At 42.0% G+C, this 25,636-nt stretch overlaps 4 protein-coding genes across 5 annotated transcripts; 2 read left to right on the top strand and 2 right to left on the bottom strand.

Annotated features, from left to right (window-relative positions):
• Positions 1-2,025: 2,025 nt before the first annotated feature.
• wdr78 (WD repeat domain 78) lies at positions 2,026-11,380 on the bottom strand. 2 transcript variants are annotated; one of them, XM_010872411.4, is made up of 17 exons: positions 11,284-11,380; positions 10,663-10,831; positions 8,196-8,377; positions 7,911-8,023; positions 7,437-7,593; positions 7,140-7,279; positions 6,630-6,803; positions 6,303-6,488; positions 5,756-5,925; positions 5,546-5,632; positions 5,235-5,386; positions 4,193-4,350; positions 3,776-3,900; positions 3,467-3,565; positions 2,799-3,025; positions 2,496-2,649; positions 2,026-2,291 (listed from the first exon to the last, which is right to left on the bottom strand). In XM_010872411.4, the coding sequence occupies exons 1-17, from the start codon at positions 11,331-11,333 to the stop codon at positions 2,241-2,243; spliced, it is 2,394 nt and encodes a 797-aa protein (XP_010870713.2). In that variant the 5' UTR covers positions 11,334-11,380; the 3' UTR covers positions 2,026-2,240. The 2 variants fall into 2 exon arrangements, with proteins under 2 accessions (XP_010870713.2, XP_034149742.1); XM_034293851.1 differs by lacking the exon at positions 11,284-11,380 and adding an exon at positions 10,925-11,206.
• A 223-nt stretch (positions 11,381-11,603) lies between these two features.
• pars2 (prolyl-tRNA synthetase 2, mitochondrial) lies at positions 11,604-13,977 on the top strand. The gene is made up of 3 exons (XM_010872410.3): positions 11,604-11,809; positions 12,049-12,636; positions 12,768-13,977. The coding sequence occupies exons 2-3, from the start codon at positions 12,058-12,060 to the stop codon at positions 13,647-13,649; spliced, it is 1,461 nt and encodes a 486-aa protein (XP_010870712.1). The 5' UTR covers positions 11,604-11,809; positions 12,049-12,057; the 3' UTR covers positions 13,650-13,977.
• An 86-nt stretch (positions 13,978-14,063) lies between these two features.
• On the top strand, positions 14,064-18,918 carry ttc4 (tetratricopeptide repeat domain 4). Its single transcript, XM_010872409.5, has 10 exons — positions 14,064-14,371; positions 15,216-15,333; positions 16,128-16,289; positions 16,409-16,486; positions 16,750-16,874; positions 17,029-17,115; positions 17,218-17,462; positions 17,588-17,672; positions 17,774-17,856; positions 17,929-18,918. The coding sequence occupies exons 1-10, from the start codon at positions 14,258-14,260 to the stop codon at positions 18,026-18,028; spliced, it is 1,197 nt and encodes a 398-aa protein (XP_010870711.2). The 5' UTR covers positions 14,064-14,257; the 3' UTR covers positions 18,029-18,918.
• A 99-nt stretch (positions 18,919-19,017) lies between these two features.
• Positions 19,018-24,773, bottom strand: ttc22 (tetratricopeptide repeat domain 22). The gene is made up of 8 exons (XM_020049318.2): positions 24,471-24,773; positions 23,166-23,550; positions 23,015-23,070; positions 22,792-22,907; positions 22,584-22,702; positions 20,872-21,033; positions 20,239-20,391; positions 19,018-19,728 (listed from the first exon to the last, which is right to left on the bottom strand). The coding sequence occupies exons 1-8, from the start codon at positions 24,650-24,652 to the stop codon at positions 19,195-19,197; spliced, it is 1,707 nt and encodes a 568-aa protein (XP_019904877.2). The 5' UTR covers positions 24,653-24,773; the 3' UTR covers positions 19,018-19,194.
• Positions 24,774-25,636: the final 863 nt, after the last annotated feature.

Here is a 25,636-nt window from a genome sequence, read left to right as displayed (position 1 = left end):
ATTCAGACCTCAATATGACTTACTAGATAATAAAGTCATATACATTTTTTCCACTATTCTGCTTTGATGAAGACCCATGAATTGAAAACAAGGGTTGTGATCCAGACAGTAGTCAGACATAACAGTCATCATCTGTTTACTTCCATCATGGGGCCTTCTGTCAGATGTCCACTTTACTATGACTTCCTGACCATTTGCTTCTGGGGGATTACCTGATGTATCAGATTCCACTCCGTTTAAGCCTTTTAACACCAATAACAATGGCCTTTAACACGTTCTGAGAAAACCTTTAAATACATAATGAGACATTAGCTGAGTTGTGGGAGGCTGAGGTGTGTGTGACAATCACTCAGAGAACCTCCTTTGCTCTTCATTGGAATAAGCTAAACAACAACCTCCTTTATGAAAGGGGTCAGCACCTTCACAGAATGAGGCAGAATTTCCTTTCAAATTGCAAGTGATATTGATCATGTACAATCCTGTTCCCAAAAAAGTTGGGATGCAGCGTAAAATTAAAATAAAACAGAATGCAATGATGTGCAAATAATTTATCCCTATATTTAATTGAAAATAGTACAAAGACAACATACAAAATGTTGAAACTGAGAAATGTTATTGTGTTTGGAAAAATAAACGACCATTTTGAATTTGATGTCAGCAATAAGTTTAAAAAAAGTTGCGACAGGGGCATGTATACCACTGTGTTGCATCACCTCTTCATTTAATAATATTTTGTAAGCGTTTGGGAACTGACAGGACTTATTTCTGAAGTCTTGAATGTGAAATGTATTCCTATTCTTGCTTGATTTAGAATTTCAGCTGCTCCACAATTCAGGCTCTCTTTCGTCATATTTTTCGTTTCATAATGCGCCAAATGTTTTCAATGGGTGACAGGTCTGGACTGCAGGCAGTCCAGTTTAGCACACAGACTCTTTTACTACAGCTGTGATACATGCAGGATTTTGGCATTCGTGATGCTAACTGTGGACGTTAATTTATTAAAAACCTCTGCTGCACCTACGTTGGCTATATGAACCTGCTGTTTGGCATTGTTTTGCTGAAATAAACAAGGCCTTCCCTGAAAAAGACATTGTCTGGATGGCAGCATATGTTGCTCCTAAACCTCTATGTATTTGTTCTGCATTAATGGTGCCTTCACAGATGTGCAAGTCATACATGCCATGTGCACTAATGCACCCCCATACCATCTTTGGAACTGTACGCTGATTACAAACCAGATGGTCCCTCTCTTTAGTCCGGAGGTGCAGCGTCCATGATTCCAAAAAATAATTTCACATTTTGATTTATCATACCAAAGGACAGTTTTGCACTTCACCTCAGTCCATCTTAAATGAGCTCGGGCACAGAGATGGCAGCAGCAGTTCTGGATCTTGTTTATATATGGTTTATTCTTTGCATAGTAGAGTTTTTTCACAGACAGTGGTTTTCAAATGTGTTCCTGAGCCCATGCAGTAATGTCCACTACAGAATCGTGTCTGTTTTTAATATTGGTTTTCAGCCTTGTACCTTACACAGATTTCTACAGATTCTCTGAACATTTTAATTATATATCGTGGACGATGAGATCCCCAAACTCTTTCCAAACGTTATTCTTAAATTGTTGCACTACTTAATCATGCAGTCTTTCACAGAGTGGTGAACCCCTCCCCATTTTCACTTCTGACAGGTCCATCCTCTCTGGAATGATCTTTTAATACCCGATAATGTTACTGACCGGTTGCCAATTGACCTATTTAGTTGTGTGATATTCCACCAGGTTTTGTTTTTTTGCATCACACAACCAGTTTTTTGTTGACGCTGTCCCAAAATGAAACATAAGATGTCTCAGTTTCAACATTTGATATGTTGCCTTTGTACTTTTTTCTATTGAATATAGGGTTTAAATGATTTGCACGTCATTGCATTCTGTTTTTATTTACATTTTACACAGCATCCCAACTTTTGTGGAAACAGGATTGTAGATATTGATCTGAACTTTGAGAGACAGTGCACATGCAGAAATTGTATGTTTTTCAGACATTTTTATTTTCAATATAAAACCAAAAGAGGCCAAGACGCCTTCTGTCTGCAGACATACTCTTCACTAATCTCATTGGAGGTTGTAAAATGGAGACGTCCTGTCTCCCACTTCCTTGGGGACCAAACATAACGTAATTCTAGACACACACAGACCCAGTGTTTCCTTCTACCCTACACCTATGGCAAAGATGTGTACCCTTTCACAGCTGACTGGCCAAGGTGGAGCCGATGATGTCCTCTAATGTGCCGACCTGAGAGGACAGACAAAAGACAGCATGTTACACATGACATGTGTATTACATGGATGTTTTACTGTGAGCTCAATTTGCCCTGAGTGGTAACTACAGTTAGCCAGCACGCACAGACAGACACAGTCTGTAATCAGAAACTTAACACCGGTACCAATCCATGGTACCAATCCATTCAAGGCAGGGGCACTCTGATCTCCTGCTCACCTGAGTTCCCTCTCCTGCAGTGAAGTTCTTAAGCTGGTAGACGCTGACCTGTCCATCACTGTCCCCCACCAGGACACAGTCTGTCTCAGTAGCAAACAGCAGGGAGGTTAACTTTACCCCTGGACTGGCCGGGTTCACAATGGTGGGGTCCAGGCTGAGAAGAAGGACATGGGATTGTGACTGTGGTTATTGATCCAGTCATTAGTGTTGATGACTAATATATTTGGGAAATTATTTGAAGAGAAGGAACTAGATAGAGAAAGTAATTGAAAAGGAGCACGATTGAGAGAACAGACTACTCACATGCTGGCTCCCAGGTCCCAGATCTCCATGCGTCCCTCGTTGACTGCCCCAAACACAGTGGCCCACTTAGGGGACCACATGACGTCATAGACCGCCCTCTGGGTGGACATGAAGCCCAACACAGGAGTGAACAGATCCTGCCGCCACAGCTGGATTGTCCAATCAGAAGAGCAGCTTAGAAAGACGTCAGAGCAGAATGGAGACCATGTAATCCTGTAGAGAGGACCCTGGAAGCAAATGGAGCCTAGGGTGAGAATTGTGATTGGGCTATGGTTAGGCAAAAACCACAAGGCGGACATAAAGTTCGGGTTGAACCAGGATGTGGACATGAAGCAAGGGTTGAACCTAAATGTGGACAAGAAGTTAGGGCTGAACCAAGATGTGGACATGAAGTTAGGGCTGAACCAAGATGTGCACATGAAGTAAGGGCTGAACCAAGATGTGTACATGAAGTAAGGGCTGAACCAAGATGTAGACATGAAGTTAGGGCTGAACCAAGATTTTGACGTGAAGTGAGAATCAGGGCTGAACCAAGATGTGGACATGAAGTTAGGGCTGAACCAAGATGTAGACATTAAGCTAGGATTATAGTTGAACCAGGATGTGGAGAAGTTAAGGATTTGTTTTTGTATCCATTGAATTAAAAGGCATTTGTAAGAAGTTCACACCTTGTGTGCTTGGTATGTTTCAAGGAACTGCTCATTGTAGGAACAGGAACATTTGTGGATGTGGCCTTCCTCTGTACCTGCCAGGTAGATGTTGGAGTCCTACAAACACAGGACTGACAAGTATTAAGACAGAAGTAATGCATGTACAGTAACACATCTGAAATAAATTACACAAAACAATAGGAGATGGAAGCTTTTTGTCAATGGCCACAGTTCCGCAAGTAATTCAAAGGTATAGCTAAGTACTGTAGCTGCAACAATGCATGTGTAACCACTGAAAATGTAATAACATTCAAACTCATTGCTGACCGTTGGATGGAAGTCGAAACAGAGCCCTGGTGCCTGGCGCGATATCAATGCCTCGCTCTTTCTTTCCTTCTCTCCAACCTGCCTCTTAAATCTGTCATTCCTGGTTCTCTTTAGTTTCATCAGGTCTTGGGAAGGCAAAGGTTAACATCATTTTAACACTTATGACTGGAAGATTCTTAAGAGAAGAGGTCTGCAATTGTCTGGCAAAAAGTAAACTGTAAACAAAATAATCCTTTAGGATTTTCTATCATGTGATGTGAAAAGAAACCATCCTGTTATTCCTATTGCCATTTTCATATATTAGGAGTTTTATTGGATTTCTGCTTAAAAAAATGTTCTAGGAACCAGTGCCTACCTACTGGATTTTTATTTGGCTTTCTAGTCCTCCATTAAGATTTTCAAAAAGTGAAACAGTACCTATGCAGTCAAGGCCTTTTCGCAGGAACCACTTGCTGATTCGGCCATCTGCAGACACAGAGATCAGTGCTTCTCCCTTATCTTCCCCTGACAGAGCCCTCTCATGGTTTATCCACCTCACCTGCCACACTGGGCTAGTGTGCTTGTGGACACAGTCACTAAAAAGACACAGAAATACAGGTAAATGTGCTTCAACAAACACAATAGATTATTTACATATATGGCCACACCCATGTGCATAGTCACAGTTTTTGGGAAGTTACCAATTCAAATTCATAGTCAAGAATTACATTGGAATTAAAAAGCAATTGGCAATTCAGAATTAAATAATTAAATTAAGTAGTCATTCATAACAAAATAAGACAGACAATGAGAAACAGGGATAACCAAGGCACTGGAGAGACTGTAAAAACAGCAGATATTTAATGGAATTGTGAATCTCCTTTTGATTCACAGAAATATATAATGCTTTCATCAGGTAAAACAGTGGAAACAAAGTTGTTGTAAAGTCCCAGCTCATGAAAAGGCTCATTCTATGTTTACAATGGCTGCTCTTCTTGTTCCTGGTGCATCACGTTTGGCATCTATTTTCCCATTTCTGTTCAACACCATGATAAACATGACCAGGCTGTGCAACTCAACCGTCTCTGGAAAAAAGGTCAGGTTTTTAAATAAAATAACGGTAACATAGGCCTATTCCAATGATTAATCATTAAAGTAAAGCCGATGGAAAAAGCAGAAAAGTGGGTGGATCTGGGGTATGCTTTATAAATCATGCAGTCTGAGTTTCTGTGAGAGTATGGCACCACCTGCTGTCTTAGAAATAAGAAACACGCCGATTATTGTTGTCGTTTTATGACTGAATTCACACAGGCAAACCAATTTCAAATCGTTTTCAACCAACTGGTCTTTTTACCTATTCAGATATTTTCACACTGGATTGCTAATCAGACTAGTGAAAATACCAGTTAGTTGAATACTATCAGAATGAAGCTACCTGGGTTAAAGCAACATTTCTCTTAATCTGAGGTGACAGATCCACCTGCTGTCTATGACTGGTGTCTTCTCTCTGCTCTGGACGTTGTAGGTGGCTATGGTGCCGTCATGCATCCCAACAGCTAGCATGCTGGCACTGCTAGCCGAAAAGTCCAGAGCAGTCACTCCACTCTGACAAGTGAAGATCCTCTCAGGCCACTGTAGGTCCAAGACACAACACTCATGAGCTTAAACACAAAACACCTATTCTCAAACAGGCACAGGTACAGTAGCCTGGTTTCATTTCTTATTGTGCTTTCTTGCTGAATGTTTGGCATGATAAAGGCCAGAGGAGACTGTGAGGCGTCAGTGACATACCGAGGGGTTCTTCAGAGACCAGCAGCAGACCAGGCCTGGTTTCTGGTCTTTAAAAGCAAACTGTCCATACCCCACAGCCAGAAGGTCCTGGAGAACGAGACATTGTCATTTACAATTTGAACTGACTTTGAACAGAATCATTGCGATGACCACCATCGTGGACTAGTTTGGCACATAAATAAGCACTGTTGGGGTGCGACTGGTGCGTACTGGGTTTCTTTTGTTCCAGGCCATGCTGCTGACATTTCGTCCTGTGGTCAGCTCACAGCTGAAGGACCAGAGGCGCTCCAGGGCTGGGGTTGGAGGGCCCTCCTCATCCAGGGAACTCTCCTCTCTCCTACTCACCACCATTGGAACAGCTTTGGGCATGCTGTCAGGGTCTGGATAGCACAGCCAACAACCATCAGTCATAAGGCTTAAAATATGTATCTTTACAAATATGAATTGAAATTGATGAAGATATGGTCCAAACCTGATAAAATGTTTTGTTCAAGAAACAACATAGTAGCATAAAATTCAGGAAACTGTCATTATGGAACTGGCTCCACAGCCTTTTTTGTTTACTCAATTGTTCAGTTACATGATTCCAACATTTTCTTAAGTTCAAGCTACATTTGGACTAACTAAAAATGTTAAATTCAGCTAACACTTGGAAAAGTGTTAGCTGAATATATATGGAAGCGGTAAATAATAATAATTAGTTATGCCGAGATCTAATCATTTGTTAACCAAGCTCCAGGCAGCAGTAATACCATACCTTCCAGCGTGGGGAGCTGTCTGTATGCAGCCAACTTTGGCTGGTAGATGTTCTCCAAAATGATCCTTTCCATTACAAACAGATGTTGCTGGAACTCCTCTGACTGAAGAATCAGCTCTGGGTCCGGTTTGCTCTCTGACGGGACAACAAAAGGCTCCATCTCCATTCGCGAGCTAGAGCTGCTCACTGAAATAGAGAGAAATATACATTTCAATATAATTACATGTAATTAAAGAAGAGAAAGCACTGCTCAAGAACACTGCTAATTTCTTTCAAATACAAAGCTACTCCAATCCTTTTACTGGTGTCATGTCAGTGTAACTACACCTATTGTACTGCTGCTGATTACAGACATGGTTCTCTCCATGGTTCTGGTGGGTCCATGGTTCTGGTGGATCATCTCAGCGATGCTAGCCTTGTCTGTGTCTGTGGACAAGTCAACCTCTCCTTGCCCAGCGCTACAGAACGAGTCATACATGTCCCAGTTGTTGGCGATGGTAGCTGTTCAGAGAACACAGCATTTAAAACATCAGGTGCAGAAGACAGAGAGAGCCTGTTCAGAGGTTTAAAGGCCAAAGCCCAAAAACCTTCCTTTATTTGTTTCTTCAGATATGTTTCATGAAGGCAGATATGCAGTAGCCGTGTAAACCAGTGAAATGTACATTTAAGAGAACGATAACATGCGGTAAAAGAACGATAAAAACAAGAAAACGATGTATTCAATAAGGAAGTGAGGGTGGGGGTTGAGAAGGGGGAGTGAGTCTCAGCCGTTACGACTGGGAGTAAGGTGAGATTGACCAAGGATTACTGAAGAGGAAATACACATAGATGTTTGACCTGCGTCCGCCATGGTGATGGCTTCACTCTGGACCTCCTTGGTCTTTGAGGCGCCGTTGAATGTCTGCATGGAACGCCCCATGTACTTATCGTTCCCCGTTCGGTTCTTGCAGAGTTCTGTGTACCGACTGTTCCTCTCTCTATCCAACACACGAGAAAGTCACGTGCCAAGTTATCAAAGCAACATTTCAACCATGGATCTATTATACATTATGAGCTACTGTGTTCTGTGCCTACAATATAAATGATTTTAATTGACATATGAGGAAGTAGAATCTGGAAAGACAGAGTGCTTACTTGACAGATTCAGCTTCCATAGAGTCAACGGACACAGAGATCGCCGGCATGTCCAGTAGGCACAGAGTGTCCGACTCAACAAGGTACAGATCCACCATGTCATCCAACATCTCTTCCTGTATCAACTCCTTCACCTCCTCTCTCTTCACCTGGACATCTGATAGGACATAAATATGGATGTAAAACAGGAGTAAAACTATCCTGGTTGTTTATTTATGTTTATACTGTACATATTACATACCAAATGTCCTTAACAAAATGTATGAAAACGGTGCATTCCACTTAAGACACATTTATAGAGTTTCTTGACATACTGTGTGTTCCGGTATTGTCAGACTACATATACTTGCAATCTGGTTGAAAAACAACTGTCAGGTAACAAAATGTATAATCATACAAATCATAGCGGTAAATATCAGCTGTTGTTACAGTGGCATAAGTCGACTGTAACGTCATCACTAAAATAATGTTAACCTGAGAGACTGATGGAGTTGTCCCTTTTGGAAGACGGGTCTTCAATCTCTTCAGACATCGATTCCATTATGGACTGGCTTCCTATGGACACTGAGCCGCTTCCAAACAATGACCTGACATACAACAGGAAACAATACTGCCATTAGCACCATTCATATCACTTAAAACATGTTTACAAGCATGAGATTAAAGTATTCAAAGATGCACATAGACCAACAACCATAGTTAGTTACACATATTGCCTTTTAATAAACACATGTAAAAAGTGAACAGGAAATGTATTACCTGGTAAAGGCTCCAGCAAAACTAGCGTTGGTTGTTGTCTGGTATGTGGTAGAGTAAAAGTCTGACATGGTGCCGCCAGAGGTGTCGCTGGCAAAGATCTTACTATGTTTAGATTGCACGGCCGCTGGGTCTGGCTGGTACACAGGCCGTGGTGTGACATCCTTGCCATTCTCATCCAAGACCTGTGAGAGAGAGATGTAGGTTTCAGATTTTGCCTTCAAAATAGATACATATTAAATGTATCGATTTTGACACTTTGCTTAGTGTATATTGTAAGAATGGATTGTAGGAAATGTTCAGGAGAGTGGATAGAATAATTATATGCCAAGAAATCAAGGGGTACTGTGTATTTTCAATTGCTGTTGGTGTTTTACTCTGCCCATACCATTGGCCACAATGTAACTCAATGGATATGAAATATATATTGCCCTTTAAAAAAGGGCAATACGCCGCAGTGTTTTTTTTGCACATAATCACTCGATAGATTCTCCTGAACATTTCCTACAATACATTCACTGCGGCGCATAGAACAGTTTTTTTTTTATAGGGCAATAAACACTCACCTAAAGGATTATTGGGAACACCATACTAATACTGTGTTTGACCCCCTTTCGCCTTCAGGACTGCCTTCATTCTACGTGGCATTGATTCAACAAGGTGCTGAAAGCATTCTTTAGAAATGTTGGCCCATATTGATAGGATAGCATCTTGCAGTTGATGGAGATTTGTGGGATGCACATCCAGGGCACGAAGCTCCCGTTCCACTACATCCCAAATAAGCTCTATTGGGTTGAGATCTGGTGACTGTGGGGGCCATTTCAGTACAGCAAACTCATTGTCATGTTCAAGAAACCAATTTGAAATGATTTGAGCTTTGTGACATGGTGCATTATCCTGCTGGAAGTAGCCATCAGAGGATGGGTACATGGTGGTCATAAAGGGGTGGACATGGTCAGAAACAATGCTCAGGTAGGCCGTGGCATTTAAACGATGCCCAATTGGCACTAAGGGGCCTAAAGTGTGCCAAGAAAACATCCCCCACACCATTACACCACCACCAGCAGCCTGCACAGTGGTAACAAGGCATGATGGATCCATGTTCTCATTCTGTTTACGCCAAATTATGACTCTACCATCTGAATGTCTCAACAGAAATCGAGACTCATCAGACCAGGCAACATTTTTCCAGTCTTCAACTGTCCAATTTTGGTGAGCTCGTGCAAAATGTAGCCTCTTTTTCCTATTTGTAGTGGAGATGAGTGGTACCCGGTGGGGTCTTCTGCTGTTGTAGCCCATCCGCCTCAAGGTTGTGCGTGTTGTGGCTTCACAAATGCTTTGCTGCATACCTCGGTTGTAACGAGTGGTTATTTCAGTCAAAGTTGCTCTTCTATCAGCTTGAATCAGTCGGCCCATTCTCCTCTGACCTCTAGCATCAACAAGGCATTTTCGCCCACAGGACTGCCGCATACTGGATGTTTTTCCCTTTTCACACCATTCTTTGTAAACCCTAGAAATGGTTGTGCGTGAAAATCCCAGTAACTGAGCAGATTGTGAAATACTCAGACCGGCCCGTCTGGCACCAACAACCATGCCACGCTCAAAATTGCTTAAATCACCTTTCTTTCCCATTCTGACATTCAGTTTTGAGTTCAGGAGATTGTCTTGACCAGGACCACACCCCTAAATGCATTGAAGCAACTGCCATTGATTGGTTGATTAGATAATTGCATTAATGAGAAATTGAACAGTTGTTCCTAATAATCCTTTAGGTGAGTGTATATTTTATATGCATTAAGTTACTTTGTGGCCAATGGGGTGGGCGGAGTAAAATGCCAGCAACAATTGCAAATACACAGTGCCCCTTGATTTCTTTGCATATAATCACTGTATAGACTCTCCTGAACATTTCCTACAATACATTCACTGTGGCGTATAGAATAGTTTTTTTTTGTATAGGGCAATATGTATTTCATATCTATTGAGTTACATTGTGGAAAAAGAGGGTGTGGAAAATATTGTGTTGCTAGATGTAGCACTCCATTCCCCATGATTAAACAGGTTTGTCTTATTCTACACATTCTCCTGAACATTTCCTACATATATTCAATAGTTTATGAGCTATGAGGCAATATGTATTCCATATTCAGTCATTGGCATTGTCTGAATTTTGCCCTTGGAATGTGTTTTAATACCCACTTTTTATTGAAACGACTCTTAAATATGATCATATATTAATTGTTGTCAATGTTTTGAGAGGTACATTTTCTTAAACAATTAATAAACTCAATTTATGTCAGTTTTGAAGTAATATGTTAGTCTGTTTTATTTTGAAAATTTCCTGATTTTCGTGACCCGGAAGTGTTTCTTTAATGTTGCTCACAAGACGTTGATCCTTTGAACAGCTGGCAGGGGAAGGATTGTAAAAGTCATGTACAGCGCATTTGTCAATGAAAGGCATATCACTTACCTGAATTGTGTGTTTCGGTGTTTGAACAGAGCTTTTTTCAAGGATCTTGCTGTCAGCAGCCAAACAGAAACTCTTCCTGCTCACTGAAGCATTGATGCTCCGAGCATATGTTGCACTGCGGTTGAGCCGGAGTATGCCTGATGTTGAGATATTCATTGCCCTGGAAGATCTAGAGTACAGTAACATTGTGTTAAGTTTGACCCTTACCGCAGCTAGCTCTTGAACCTAGAAATGGGTGATTTATTTAAAAAAATGCCTCTACACAATTAGTCCATCCGTATGCACGTTTCATCAACACTCCAAAACAACACGTAACAAAATAAAATCCAAAAGGGTTATTGGCTATAACACGATCCTCATATCTTAACATGTGATTACTGTATTAAAGAGGGCAAAGGGGATTTGTAAGACTACATGGTGTTACTGTACAGGGTGCTATCGAAGAGCCTTGAAAACCAAGCCAATGGGTGTACAAGAAAGGTCTATGGTTTTGCAAAGCCAATTAGCGTATGTAGCGTTAACAATATCAATATGTTAACTGGTGTCAGCTAGCTTCAACTTAGAGGATGAATTATCCTCTACCAAAGCAAAGGCACTTATACGGTAGCGCTACTGACTTACGGTGTAACTTTCAGAGTGGGTTTCTTCAATTTAGCTGTGGGGATGGACATTTTAATTGTATTATGTCTTCGTGAGTAGCGAGGAATGGAAATGTTGTATATATTCATAAGAAGCTAGAGTGTTTACGTTATATTTCACCATAACAACATACTCCTCCCATAAGACGGATAAGATCCCCACCCATTGGTCAGGAAAAAAGGTTGACGGCACACGTTTTGGGACTACTTTCTGGACTGTGCTTGTCGTCCATTCTTGAAATAAGTCAGTTTTGAAATTATGATTTTGGAATAGCCAACGTAAACAACCCCAGCACGGTAGGTGGCAGTACAAATACTAGCAACCTTATTTTATTTCCTGTTATGAGAGTCATTACTACCCATGGCATGGCTAGTGGTTAACAAGCTAACATTGGCTAGCTAGGCTAGGCTAACATTATTCTGTGCGGTCTGTCTACACTACAGTAATAATATAACTTATCGGATTCAAAATATTCTCTCACTTTAAAACTCCCAGAATATTACACAAGGTGAGTTGAATTTTTTCATGCTTTATTGGAGAGTTCAGCTATCTTAACTTGTCTGGCTGCCTACATGTTAATGTGTTAGTTGTCCGACAACGTTGAGTCAAAAACACTCTGTCAGTGGTTACATTTTTGTAGTATTAGATTTCTCAAAATAATAAATGTATTGTAATTTGGCTAACATTTCTTGCTCACTTAACTTTTTCTCTCCCCCCTCCCACCCATATCTTGGATTTTGATATCAGTCTGCTAAAATGGAGGTCCTGTCGCATCACCTCTGGTCGAGGGTCTTGTGCCGTCTACCCAGAGTCCTGAACACTTCCTGTAAAAGCCATTCAAGCTGTGCTGCTGGACATGCCCCAAAGCCAACTCCAACTGACTCCATCAACCGACAGAGCACATACCTTCCCTTAGTCTCGCGTCTCTTCCAGCCCTCCAACCTGCGTGATGTGGCCCAGGAGAGCCATACACAAGGGGAAATGACCTGCAAGAGCCAAAGACTGATGCTGCAGGCAGGTCTAATCCACCCCTCTAATCCTGGATGCTACTATTACCTCCCAGCTACAGTGCGCTCCATAGAGAAGCTAGTGAGGTTGATTGACCAGGAAATGCAGGGGATCGGCGGGCAGAAGCTGGACATGCCCAGCCTGTGTTCGGCCGACCTGTGGAGACGCAGTAACCGCTGGGACCTGATGGGGAAAGAGCTGTTCCGCCTTAGGGACCGCCACGGGGCTGAGTACTGCCTGGGACCCACCCATGAGGAGGCTGTGACAGAGCTGCTGGCCTCCCATGGAATCTTGTCCTACAGACAACTTCCTCTGCTGCTCTACCAGGTATAGTACAAAGCACGGCGCCCGATTTAAGCCTGATTCAGTACTTTATACATAGCGGGCTTCCTCTGTTTCGTACACCTGGGTTGATGTTGTAAAGGCAATAAACTGATGGGTTTCATTTGTCTATGCAGATCACCCGCAAGTTCCGTGATGAGCCAAAGCCACGGTTTGGGCTTCTACGGGGGCGGGAGTTCTACATGAAGGACATGTACACGTTTGATGTGAGCGAGGAGGCTGCATACCATACTTACGAATCTGTGTGTCAGGCTTACGCTCGCCTCTTCTCTCGGTTAGGCCTGCCTATTGTCAAGGTCCAGGCTGACACGGGGAACATTGGAGGTAAGCTCTCCCATGAGTTCCAGCTCCCAGCAGAAATTGGAGAGGACAGACTACTGGTCTGTGATAGTTGCTCCTTTTCTGCCAACGTGGAGACCATGGAACCAGGTCAAACTGACTGTCCACAGTGCCAGCAGAGCACCTTGGTGGAGACCAAGGGTATAGAAGTAGGTCATACCTTCTACCTAGGCACTAAGTACTCCCACGTATTCAATGCTACATTCAACAATTCCCTTAACAAGCCTGCTGTCACTGAGATGGGCTGCTTTGGGCTGGGAGTGACCCGGATCCTTGCTGGAGCCATTGAGGTCATGTCCAAAGAGGAGGCTATCCACTGGCCAGGACTGCTTGCCCCCTATCAGGTCTGTCTTCTACCCCCCAAGAAGGGTAGTAAGTTGGATGAGGTGGCTGGTTTAGCTGAGGAGCTGGCTCTCACTCTGGGAGAGGCTCTACCAAGGCTAAAGGGAGAGGTGGTTCTGGATGACCGCATCCAGATGACTATTGGTAAGAGGCTGAAGGATGCATATCGGCTTGGATACCCGTATGTGGTGGTAGTGGGTCAGAAGGCTACAGAGGAGACACCCAGATTTGAGGTGATATGTCAACAGACTGGTGAGACAATGTTCCTTAATAGGGATGGACTGTTAGACCTACTCAGATGTGTGGATACAGTCTGAGTTGGACTGATGTTGACTTGAAACTGGATTATAGTAGTGAACTCCACGGAACTCCGCTCCTGTGAAATAGACATGCTGGTTGTATGGTGGGATGATGACTTGGTATTGAAGAGCCTGCTGCTCAATCTACTAAAACCAGTATAAGTGATGCAAACTGAGCATGAATGAAATTAAATAATTATAAGGGGATGAACATGCAGGTGTTTTTCTTTTTTTTTCCAGAGTGGGGTAGAACATATCTATCCTTGTTCTCAAATGACAGAGAAAATATTTTGTTCACTAGACATGTATGTTTAATTTATGTCATCAAATCAATAAATGCATTTATTTATTCACTGACTGTTTTATCCTGTTTCAGAAAACATACATAGACTCCCTTTCAGCATTTTGCTTCGGAACTATTAAATCAAAGTTATGTTCCCTATACGGAAGCATTGAAATGTAGCACCGGAACATTCACGTGTGAACCGCTTGAATGCTTTTCTCAACGTAGTTTCAGCTATTTATGTAGGGTTTATCTCACGTCCCTTTAATAGTCAGAATTAACAAACGAATTCAAGAACCATCTCATTTAACATTTAAAAACGTCCACCTTATTTGGAGTGAAAATGGCTTCACACGCACAGACGGCCGACGATAGCGACGACGACATGGACGGCTTTATGGAAAGATTCAAGAAAGAGAAATATAGCAACGCTTTTTCCGAGGATAACTGGGAAGAGGTAGCTAAGACACTTAGCTACACTTGTGCACACACTGCTTAAAAATAGCTAGGATTTTTTTTGTAACTTAATGCGATTGTCCCCCAACAAAGACAGTAATCGAGACGATTACAGTAAGACCTATAGACCCATTTGGAGTGGACGTCACGGTTGCCTCACTGTTTACTAACACAAAAAGGGTCTATGGGAAATGGCAGCAGATTATGTACGTGTGTCTTGCAGTACAGATTGTGTATGCAGTACGTGTGTCCTACTGTACTGAACCTCCAGAAAACTGATAACATTAGGGTAAAGTCTTTAATCATTGTGAATGAAATGTTAAGCTAATTGGATACAGTAATTGCTATAATTAGCTAAATGTGAACATTGCTTGTCGTTAATATTTGTAAAATTAGAAAAGCTTAATGTAAATACGTAATTGTAACAATTCCGCTATTTGGTAGAAAGTGTGTCGTCACAATGTCCAAACCTGTCCACCCACACAGGGCAGTTCTATGAGACTTATGTAAATGTTGACAAAAATATAGCATTAAAGGAAACCAATTTTTTTCCCTTGAACGTTGTATTTTTGGCTGGTTATCTAGCAGGCTTTCTGTGCTTGGGAACTAATGAAAATTACAATATTAACAAGAATACTTAGTAATCGTTTAAAACGGCTGAATCAAGTTTATTCCCTTGTTTGCTGGATAGGTTATTGTTGTTACTGATAAATAGTCCAGCAATGCCCTTATCATTGTATAAGCATTCTCTTGTGCACTCTGCTATTCCCAGAAAGGTCACCTTGGGGTCGCAGTTTTATATCTACGTCTTATTGAATGCACACGTTCATCCCACTGTCCTGCAGGAGTTTAATAAGGTCCCCATGTTCATGAAGACCGCTCCCGAGGACATTGATCCCCTGAAACATCCGGAACTGGCAGCAATTCAGTCTATTATCCACGATGATGACAGACCATTAGGAGGTACAGTGGCTTGCTTTAGCTTTCACCGCCTTTGGACTTCTTTTTACATTTCATTGTGTTGCAAAGTGTTAAAAAATTGTGTTGACATTTATTAATTGATGCATTAAGGCATTTCTGGTGACTGTTATAGTGGCCAAAACGTGTCCACGAGAATTGTGTACTGTCGTTTTGTATGTTGCATACTTCTCATTCAAACCAAAATGGGTGGTTTAAAAATTATTTTGCTATTGAATAAAGTTCCAGTCTGCATCTTTAATATCAATGAAAAATAAAACATTAATATATTTAGATTTTATAAGTATTCACTCCATCCCCTAGATATAAGCGAAAGAGCTTTGCACATTTATATTGTGCAATGTTTTCCATTCTTCCTTCTGAAATTCTTCAGGCTCTGACAAGGTTTTGGGGACCATTATGAGACAGCAATTTTTAAGTATTGCCATAGACTTTAAAACAAACTGTAACTTGGCCACTCAATAATCTTGACTCTATTGCTGGGTGAACAACTCTATTGTGAATGTGGTTTTGTGTTGTTATTGTCCTGCTGAAAGCTGAATTCCTTTCCCAATGTCTGGGGTGAAGCAGACTGAAGCACTGAAGTTATGCAACATTTATGACATTGCTGAATGTTAGGGTAAATCAATCACTAATGCGCAACAAATAATGCTACAAGATGAGGAAAAAGTCCACGCGTGTGTGAATACTTATGCAGTCCGCTGTATGATATTATTTCTGTACTTTTTTCTCAGTGCTTATATAGGATTGAAAGTGAGATTGTTTTTGTTTTTCTTCAGAGCAAGCCCAGAGCCTGAAAGATGAGGGGAACGAATATTTTAAGGAGAGGAACTACAAGAAAGCTATTGTGTCTTATACTGCTGGGTTACAGAAGAAATGCAGTGACTGTAATGTCAATGCTGTCCTGCACACTAACCGAGCAGCGGCACACTTCCACCTCGGTATAAATCCCTTGGAATCTGTCTATTTTGACATCTCATCACATTGGCCTCACAGTGTGAGTCTTCCAAAGCTGAGTTAGGAAGGTTTGTTCACTCACTTGCTTTGTCTTTACTTGCAGGTAACATGCGTTCTGCACTGAATGATGCTGTTGCGGCAAAGAAGTTCAAACCAGACCACCTCAAAGCTTTAATCAGAGGTTTGTCCATAGATTAAACTGCGTTTTACTACAAGACACATCTGTACATAACACGTGTCAGGGTTGGGGTCAGTTCTGTTTCTGCCGATTCAACTCTAAAATTCCCCAAACAATTCTTTAATGATTTCAGTTTATTAAGTGTGGAATTGGAATTTGCTTTACTTTCTGAATTGATGTAGAATGCACCTGATGTGTATTTTAGTTCAGTTTGCAGTTCTGTGTACAACTCCTCATCCTCCATGACCTGTCTTGACTTTGCACAGGTGCCACGTGTTGCCTGGAGCTGAAAAAATATACAGACGCCCTGCAGTGGTGTGAGGAAGGACTCAAGCTGCAGCCGACAGACAAGAAGCTGCTGGAGCTGAGAGCTGCAGCTGACAAACATAAGGCATGACACAGGCTATGATTCAGTACTCTTAAACAGCCTTTGTTAAATGTTCCTCTTGTCACCTCATTTTGATGGACCTCTGATGCCGTTTGGTAGACCTTTCTTAAGATTTTAATTTGATGAATCTATATGGAAATTGTTGTTTGTGGTTTAGAGAGTGGCAGAAAGAGATGCACGGAAAGCAAAGGTCCAAGAGAAAAAGGAGCGCAGTGAGAGAGAGGCCCTATTGGCTGCTATAAAAGTGAGTAGGAATGTTAAAATAAAAACCTCTGTTTTGTACAGTTCATAGTGTACATCGATGTGGCACTGCTTTGTGTGTATGACTCACCTGTTTTCTTTATAGGAGCGTGGCGTCAAGTTACGGATGCCTCCTCCGCGTCCCAAACGCCAATCTGAGAGTGAGGATGGTGGGTATGAAGGCGCCTCTAAAGCCCTAGCAGGGCTAGACCTGGACGGTCTGTGTTCCACAGAGGCTACGGGTGCCAGGGTCTTCCTTGGTGAACAGGGTATCATTTACTGGCCTGTTCTCTTCCTGTACCCTGAACACCAACAAACAGACTTCATTTCAGCCTTCAGCGAGTCCTCCAGGTACGACGACCCCCCCCCCCCCCCCGCCCCTGCCCCCCTGCTCCCAAATCCTACAACCCAATACTAACCTCAACAATACCCATTGCAACTATAATTAGTGTCTGAAGTATATCGATTTTTCTCAGCTTCCTAGATCACTTGTCTCATATGTTTGGAGAGGAACTCCCACCCTGGGACACTGACCGGAAGTACTCTTTCAAAAACCTTCAAGTTAGCATATTTTTATATAACCATTTTGTGGGTATATGCTGTATATTCACCATCTGAAATAGTTTCCTTAGTTCAAACCATTTTGCCATTCTACACCTTAGGTTTTTTTTGAAGATGAAGAGAGAGAGTCGTTACATCAAGTCAATCCGGAGACAACTCTCCTTAAAACCCTTCAGCATAAAAGGTATTGATTTATTAACTCTTTCTGAACGCTTTCAAATTTTCTCGTGTCTCATCTTTCCTGTTCTTTCGACAGGTATTTTGTAAAGGCAGGAACACCCAGCTTTATCATTCTGGTAAAGGGGTCGCCATTCTGCAAGAAGTTCTTTTCAGAAAGGAAGACGTATCTACTGTAATGAGTGATGACACATTAGCAATCAGCTGAGGTCTGTCAATCTCACAGATTTATGGCATGAACTCTATCCCACCAATCCAAAAGGACCGCACTCGTTCCACCCCTTGGCTGGAGAATATGGTGACATTCATTAATCATCAATGAGAAGAGACAATGTTTATGTATGGGAGTTTTAAATAATCTCCAACATCCTCTGTGATTGACAAGATTGCAGTGTTGTAAGCTGTGCATGCTACAGTTCATCCTACTGTAGTGTCCGTCACGGTTGGAGTTAACCCTAACCTGTTTTACAACCTTACTAAAATAATAAATGTCAACATTATTAAAACGCACTAAACAAAAGTAAAATGTGTTGATAGCGATTGCTACTTTCTTTTCACTGTCCTGTCAACATAAAAGACTGATCGTAGTGGCCAAAACCAACCCCTACTGTATGTTCCATGTGAAGCTGACTACTCTGACTAAACCAGAATTTCAAGTTGGTAAGAAGTTAAAACCATTGTTTAACTGGCTGTACAACTGTACTACACCCCCCCCCACCCCCCACACACACACACACTTAACAGGGTTAAATAAAGAGGGAGGAGTAATGTTATTCTGGATACTAATTATTTTAAGGTCTGTAAATCTCCCTCAGCCAGATTCAAGTCAATAACAGTAAAGACAGGATTTCCAACTAGGTTTTTCCATCTTAACCTTCTAGTCTGGATTGCTTTGGACCTGGGACATGTGAATGCAATTTACTACCAGGTAGAATTGAAAACCACAGGTAGGACTGGCCCCGAGGCTGGGTAATAAAACACTGCTGTAGAATAAATCAGCTTTGTCCTTGAGCCTAAAATGACTAGGAGTGTCTTTGTCTTTGCTTACAAAGTGAATCAGGTGTTGGCAAAGTGTATTGTACCTTCATGTAAACTTCCTTGATGGCTAAAGCATATTTTGTTATTGGTGGACTCAAGAAAATGATTTGGGACAGGGGAGGTGGAGAAAGGCAGTTGTGCACACTGAACATGGCATGTTTAGTACAAAGGTTTTTTTGACACAATCCAAACGTCATTGAAACTGACACAGTAAAATGCCTTTGTCTTCTGTAATACTGGGACCACTTTAGAAAAGGAATGTGGTAGGTCAGATCGGCAAGTTGCATCAACATATTTTAAGTCCCCTTCACATGGATATAGACTTAGCCAGTGGTCTTTTCCTGGCTGGCCATTTTGGTTGCACTGTCTCCAGGAGCTTCCTGACCAGCTCCAGCCTGCCTTGGCTGATTAGAGCCCTGGAGAGATCGGTCACCTCTGCGGTGTGTGCCCTGTACAGGAACCTCAGCTCGCCATGCACCGCATCCTCTGGGTACATCTTCTGGGCCCTCCGTACACACTCCTCCAGCTGGGTGATAGCTGGGACTAAGTCAGGGCCGCTCTGGGTGAACAGACGCAGCAGGGCCTCCAGGAGGCAGCGTAAAGCCGTGGTGTCCCTGCACCCAGGTTTCTCCAGCTCCAGGGCCCTAATGAAGCAGTTGGCTGCGTTCTGTTCCTCGCCTTTCAGCAGGAGACAGCGCCCCCGGAGGAGGTGGAGATCAGGAAGACTGTCCCCCAGATCACACTGCAGGGCCTGCGACAGGGACACCAGGGCTCTGTTCAACGCCCCCTCATCCACCAGCAGGCTCTCCTGGAGGGCATCCACCCCCATGTAGTAATACACCTGGATAAATACACACAGCTGTCTGATACATGTGGTGATTCAGCTGTATCTTACTGAGTGTATGATCATTTTGTGGTGATACTCCTGGTAAGATTAAGCTATATAGTTGTTGTGGTGGTACTCCTGGTAAGATATAGCTGAATGATAATTATGTGCTGATACTTCTGGTTAGATACTCCTGAATGGTGGTGTGGTTATATTCCTGGTAAGATCCAGCAAAATTGTTATTGTGTGGAAGTACTCGTGGTAAGACAGATGAAAAGTGTGTTGTGATACGCCTGTAGTAATACATGCATTCAGATGTTTGCCAATCACATCAATCAACAAAAGAACACATTGTGTTTTGAATTTTTTTTCTCTAAGAGTAACTTTTGACTTGATCTTTCTCACACAGGATACATACACGGAATACATTAATCTTAATTCCACATTCACAATGGGCCCTCTAGTAGGTTTAGCTATTTTTTTTTACCAGAAAGCAGAGAGTTGCAGGCACCCATCCCCACTTACCTGTCCCATCTCCAGGTGTGTGCGTAGACAAGGGCGAACACTCAGGACCATGTCCAAGTCAGCCTTGGCTTCAGTCAGGTTGTGTCTGTCGGGAAGCCCACCCTGGCCCTGTTTGGCCCTCTCCAGGTCCCTCACATACGTCGTCACATTGATCTGAGAATATACAAATGTGTGTATTCTGTTATTATCATGTAGGCCTAGTTTAGATGAAATTATTTAGTATAAAATTTTAGGAGTTTTTAGTTTACAGCTGACCACACATTGAGTGATCTGAGGTGTTTCAGATGTAATTATGCACCACAGCAACGTACTTGACATTTCATGCCAAGAAGGGTTTACACTAGTGTTTACAGGTTCTCAGGAACTTGCTTATCAGAACTCTGGAGGATGGCTAGTCTTTCTGAGATTGTGAAGCAATGGCTGCTTCCAATTTTTCCTCATTACAATAAGTCCTTGACAACATCGCTATAATTTCTGGATATTGTGATATTTGCTATGTGCGTGAGGAAATTCACAATTTTGATGGCACATATGTAGCATATTTATGTACATGTAGAGATAAAAAGAGCAGCAGTGAAATGTCTTTTTAAACTTAAGTTTGAACATTGTATTAACATAGTAGGATTACTGTACCTTGGCACGGGTGCAGTAGGCCTGCCAGTTGAGTTCAGGGTCAGGTAGCACATTGAGGGCCATGTTACAGATCCCTGTAGACATCTCATGTTTCCCCATCAGATAAAAAACCTTGGCCAGCTGGTTCAGGATGAATGCATCATCTGAAGCTAGTTTTATGGCCTGCCAAAGACAGTCAAGATTATCTTGTTTTATAATAACCAGAATGATGACAGGTCTATGCTCGTGTGTAAAACGTGGCAGGTCCAGGTTAACCTACAACTTTGCTATAGGCTCCCGTTTAGACAGTCACTGTGAGTTGTGTGACTTACAGTTCTACCAATTGCTTAGGGAGTCCCTTGGGTGTTTCAACAAGTGTCATGCTTCTGCTGTCCTTGTTGGTGTCAGGTTGTGTGATTTCTGACTTTTCTTTTGTTTTAGAATAGGCCTATACCAGTAAATATATAATGAATACCACATAAAATACCCATGAATATACTGCACACAGAATACAATGATCTCAAACATAACATTTGTATGACTGCCAGCAACGTGTAAAAGTACACTGCTGTATCCTACAACCGACAATCATGGTCCAGTAATCTGTAACTAGTCTGTTACTTCTTTGTCAGCATTTCCTTCTTTGTCAGCATTTAACTAGGCAAGCGCATACCCCTTCATCAAAGTTAATCAGCCTAGCACAAATGCTGCTGTGCTGATTTAAAACGTGGAACCAAGCCTGGCGTGTACTATTAAAACTCATGAAAAACAGCTTGACTCACCATCAGTATAGGTGAATGCAATCAGGAACATGTCTTTCTACGCACATGTTTAATCGCAGGTAACATTTCTCTTGAAGACCAGTAAGCCATGCGTACATGCAGCATATCGGATGGCACTTTTGTGTTTTTTCAGCACAGAGAACTAATTCTAGCACATAGCTCACATAGCAGTGGGGGAAAACAATGGTTCAAGTGAGTTATTACTACAGGCTGTGATAGGCTTTTGAACCAAGAATACTGTTCAAATTTGGTACCCTTGCATTTTCTAACTCACGTTGTCTGGGATACATAAGTATTGGGTCTCCACAATTCCTTATTTCACTGTTATTATTGCAGAACCTTTGACCAAAACAATTTCAATCAGAAGCCTACTTAAGCCATTTATAAGCTTCCTGCAGCTCTGTAATGGGGCAGTTTGGCCCAGTATTCTGGTGTAAACTGCTCCAGTTCTCCCAGATTGAAAGGGTGCCTCCTGACTGCTGTTTTTAGACCTGTCCACAGGCTTTTGATCTGGACTTGAGGTTGACAGCATTAGAACAGTCCAGGATTTGGTACCCTTTCTGGGTGCTTTTGGAGGTGTTTGGTGTCATTATCGGTCTGGAAGACCCACAACTTTTGACCCATATACTCAGGGTTGTGGCACAATCAGGTGCAGCAATGCAATGGGCCCAAACATGATGTCATGGCATAATGTTATCCGGGCCACAAAGGGGGGAAAATGGTTGACTTGGCAAGTTAATCTCAGTCCAGTTGAAGATCTGCTGAAAATGTGATTGACTTAACTGTTGTTTGGGTGGAAAATTCTTGCTTGAGAAAGTTTTAAATAAGGCACTATTTTTTATGGAAATCCATTAAAGTACGGTAAAATGTATTTTATGACACTACCAGCTGTTCAGATATAATGGCCAAATAGAGTAAAAGCAAGAGACACTTTCCCTTGATTATACTTACTGTTCCATAACAACCCAGGGGTTCAGAATCGGAGTAACCACAGTCGTGTACAGACATGGGCACAGTGGGGAATTCTTCTTTCCTCTCCAACATAATGCCAATATAACACCAGGCAAGAGCTGTGGGGAGAGAGAACCAGACCCAATGAATAATCAATATATTTAGAAAAGAGGGAGAAATAATTACAAATGGTATTCTTATTTTCTACCTTTGTGATATGTTTTCTCTGACTTCAGGGTCTTCGTGAGCAGCTTTAGTCCTTGGTTGTAGTTCGACAGCCTGGAGTACTCCGAGTCCTCCTTGTTCTTAACAATATCATCTAGTCTATTAGGAAATATAGATTTAATTCATTGTTACACCTGACCTTGAATTTTATCTACACTATTTCTATGCAAAGATTTGAAACATTAAGGACCCAAGGAACACTTTACCTTATATAAATTGTGGCCATTTTGAAATACCAGCTTCTCTTTTCTGCTGTTGGTATCTGTAAATGATTATATCAAACACTATTCTGAATCAGTATTTTACTTTATACATGAAATGACGTTCTTTGTAAAAGCTCTGAACATAAGATCTCACCAGCTCTCCCCCGTAGGCCAGTGCTCTGTTGTACAGGGTCAAGGCAGCAGCCAGTCTCTCTCTCCAGTCCTCCTCTCCGTCCAGGTCTACATCATAGGGATGGGCATAGGCCTGCTCAGCCAGGCACCGGGCCGCAGAAAGCCTGGACTCCACCTGACCCACCTCGCCAGCCTCCAGGCCCATGAGCTGGGAAACCTTCTCCGTGCACTCCACTGCGTCCACCTCTCTCTGGAGGCGGTCGTACACGTAGCCCAGGTTGGTCCATGCATTCAGGTTCAGTGGGTCGTCTTTGCAGATGCTCATGAAGGTTTCCTCTGCCTTCTCCAGCTGGTCCAGGTGAAAAGCCAGGAGACCCAGGAGGTTACGGACACCATACTTGAGGTACCTGTGATGTTCTTAATGTTATTCAAGTCCTTGAAAAGTATTTGCCCTGTCAGATTTTAGAATGTTTGCAGATTTTTGCCACTGAATATTATCAGATATACAACCAAAATGTAATATTAGATAGAAGGGTCACTGATTGAACAAACTAAAAAATAATAAGCATTCCATTTATATAAAAAAATATAGACAACATACAATCCCTGTGTAAAAGTTTTTCGCCCCCTTCAACTGAAAAAACGAGTTAAGCCAGGAATGCCTGCCACCTAAAGCTTCTTGTAATTATTGATCAGTCTCCCACAGTGCCCAAATTCAGGTGTGCAAAGCTGTTAGAAGCATACCAAAGATGAATCTGTGATTTTTGTCAAAAACCACACAAAGGGTCTGAATATTTAATATCCATAAGATATTAGAAAATTTCAAAGAAATATAATTTAGGCACTATATAGTGTATTGGGTATAGAATTGATGGCAAAAAAATTAATTTAATCAATTATAAATTCAGTTTCTAAGACCAAAATGTGGAGAGGCCTTAATACTTTTGAAGCACTATATATTGGGCCATATCAAGCCTGAATGTTTAAGTAGGAATTTAAAAATCTGACCCAAATAATCCCTGGGTTTAGGTAATGGGGACTTCTGAATATTGCAAGGATTCATTACCTAGCACACCTCACAAATGAAAGAAACCAAACATTGGTATGCAGAACATTTGGCAAATGGCAAGAACATTCTCAAAGAACTGTGTTAGTCATAGAACCAGCTGAGGTACTTAATTATTACATTACTATGGTCCACTTCAGCGCAATTTGTGCTACCAAGCAAGTGAACAACAAAGTGTACACCCATGTCTTAGTAATGTCTGTGTAAAATGCCGGACATCCAAACCACAATTATTCTTATCATTAGAAAATTATATAGTACCCATCCTCTGCCTCTAGTTCTGCCACCAGGGAGTCCACCTTCAACTGGGTGTCCCTCCTTCGCAGCTCCCCTGGCCCCCTTGGCTCACAGTTCAGATTGAGGTCCAGATGAAAGTGGCCAGGGAGATACTCCATTCCTGCGATGAGGGACTCAATGTCCTCCTCATTGTTGGCTTCCTCCATGGCAGTGACCCGTTTAATTTTCTATTTAATCAACAAGTCATTGGGAATATGTACACTGTCGACCACTGAGTCTCGGCTGGTGACTAAATGTCTGGTGTCTTCTTTCTGCAAGGTCAGACAGGTAATACAGGTTGGGTTAATGACAAGGAAGGGCCTGGGAGGGAACAAGGAGCAGAACAGCAAAAAAGTAATTTCCGCCCACTCTAGTTTAACTCTTTCATCCCTCATTTGATGAGGAAACAAGATAAGGCTTCGGATCTTGAGCAGTAAAGAAACAGTAAAGAAAACCTCTTCACAACATCCAGCCAAGTGAAGAACACTCTCCAGGAGGTAGGCATATCATTTTCCAAGTGTACCATAAAGAGAAGACTTCCTGAGAGCAAATACAGAGGGTTAATCACAAGGTGCAAACCATTCATAAGCCTCAAGAATAGAAAGGCCAGATTAGACTTTGGCAACAAAACATCTAAAGAAAAGCCAGCCCAGTTCTGAGGATGAAACTCAGATCAACCTGTACCAGAATGATGGAAATAAATAAGTATGGAGAAGGCTTGGAATGGCTCATGATCCGAAGCACACCAAATCATCTGTAAAACACAGTGGAGACAGTGTGATGGTATGGGCATGCATGGCTTCCAATGGCACTGGGTCACTAGTTTTTACTGATGATGTGACCGAAGACAGAAGCAGACAAATTAATTCTGAAGTGAATATGAATATATTGTGTTCTCAGGTTCAGCCAAATACAGCGCAGTTGATTGGACGGCGCTTCACTTTACAGAAGGACAATGACCCAAAACATACTGAGAAAACAACCCAGGAGTGTTTTAAGACAAATAAGTGGAATGTTCTGCAATGGCCTAGTCAATCACCTAAACTCAACCCGATTGAGCATGCATTTCACTTGCTGAAGACATAACATAAGGCACAAAGACCCACAAACAAACATCAACTGAAGACAGCTGCAGTGAAGGCTTTGGCAAA

The sequence above is a fragment of the Esox lucius genome, chromosome 8 (genome assembly GCF_011004845.1).
Source record: "Esox lucius isolate fEsoLuc1 chromosome 8, fEsoLuc1.pri, whole genome shotgun sequence".
In the NCBI taxonomy this organism is placed as follows: Eukaryota; Metazoa; Chordata; class Actinopteri; order Esociformes; family Esocidae; genus Esox; species Esox lucius.
This window is presented reverse-complemented; position numbering and strand designations above follow the sequence as displayed.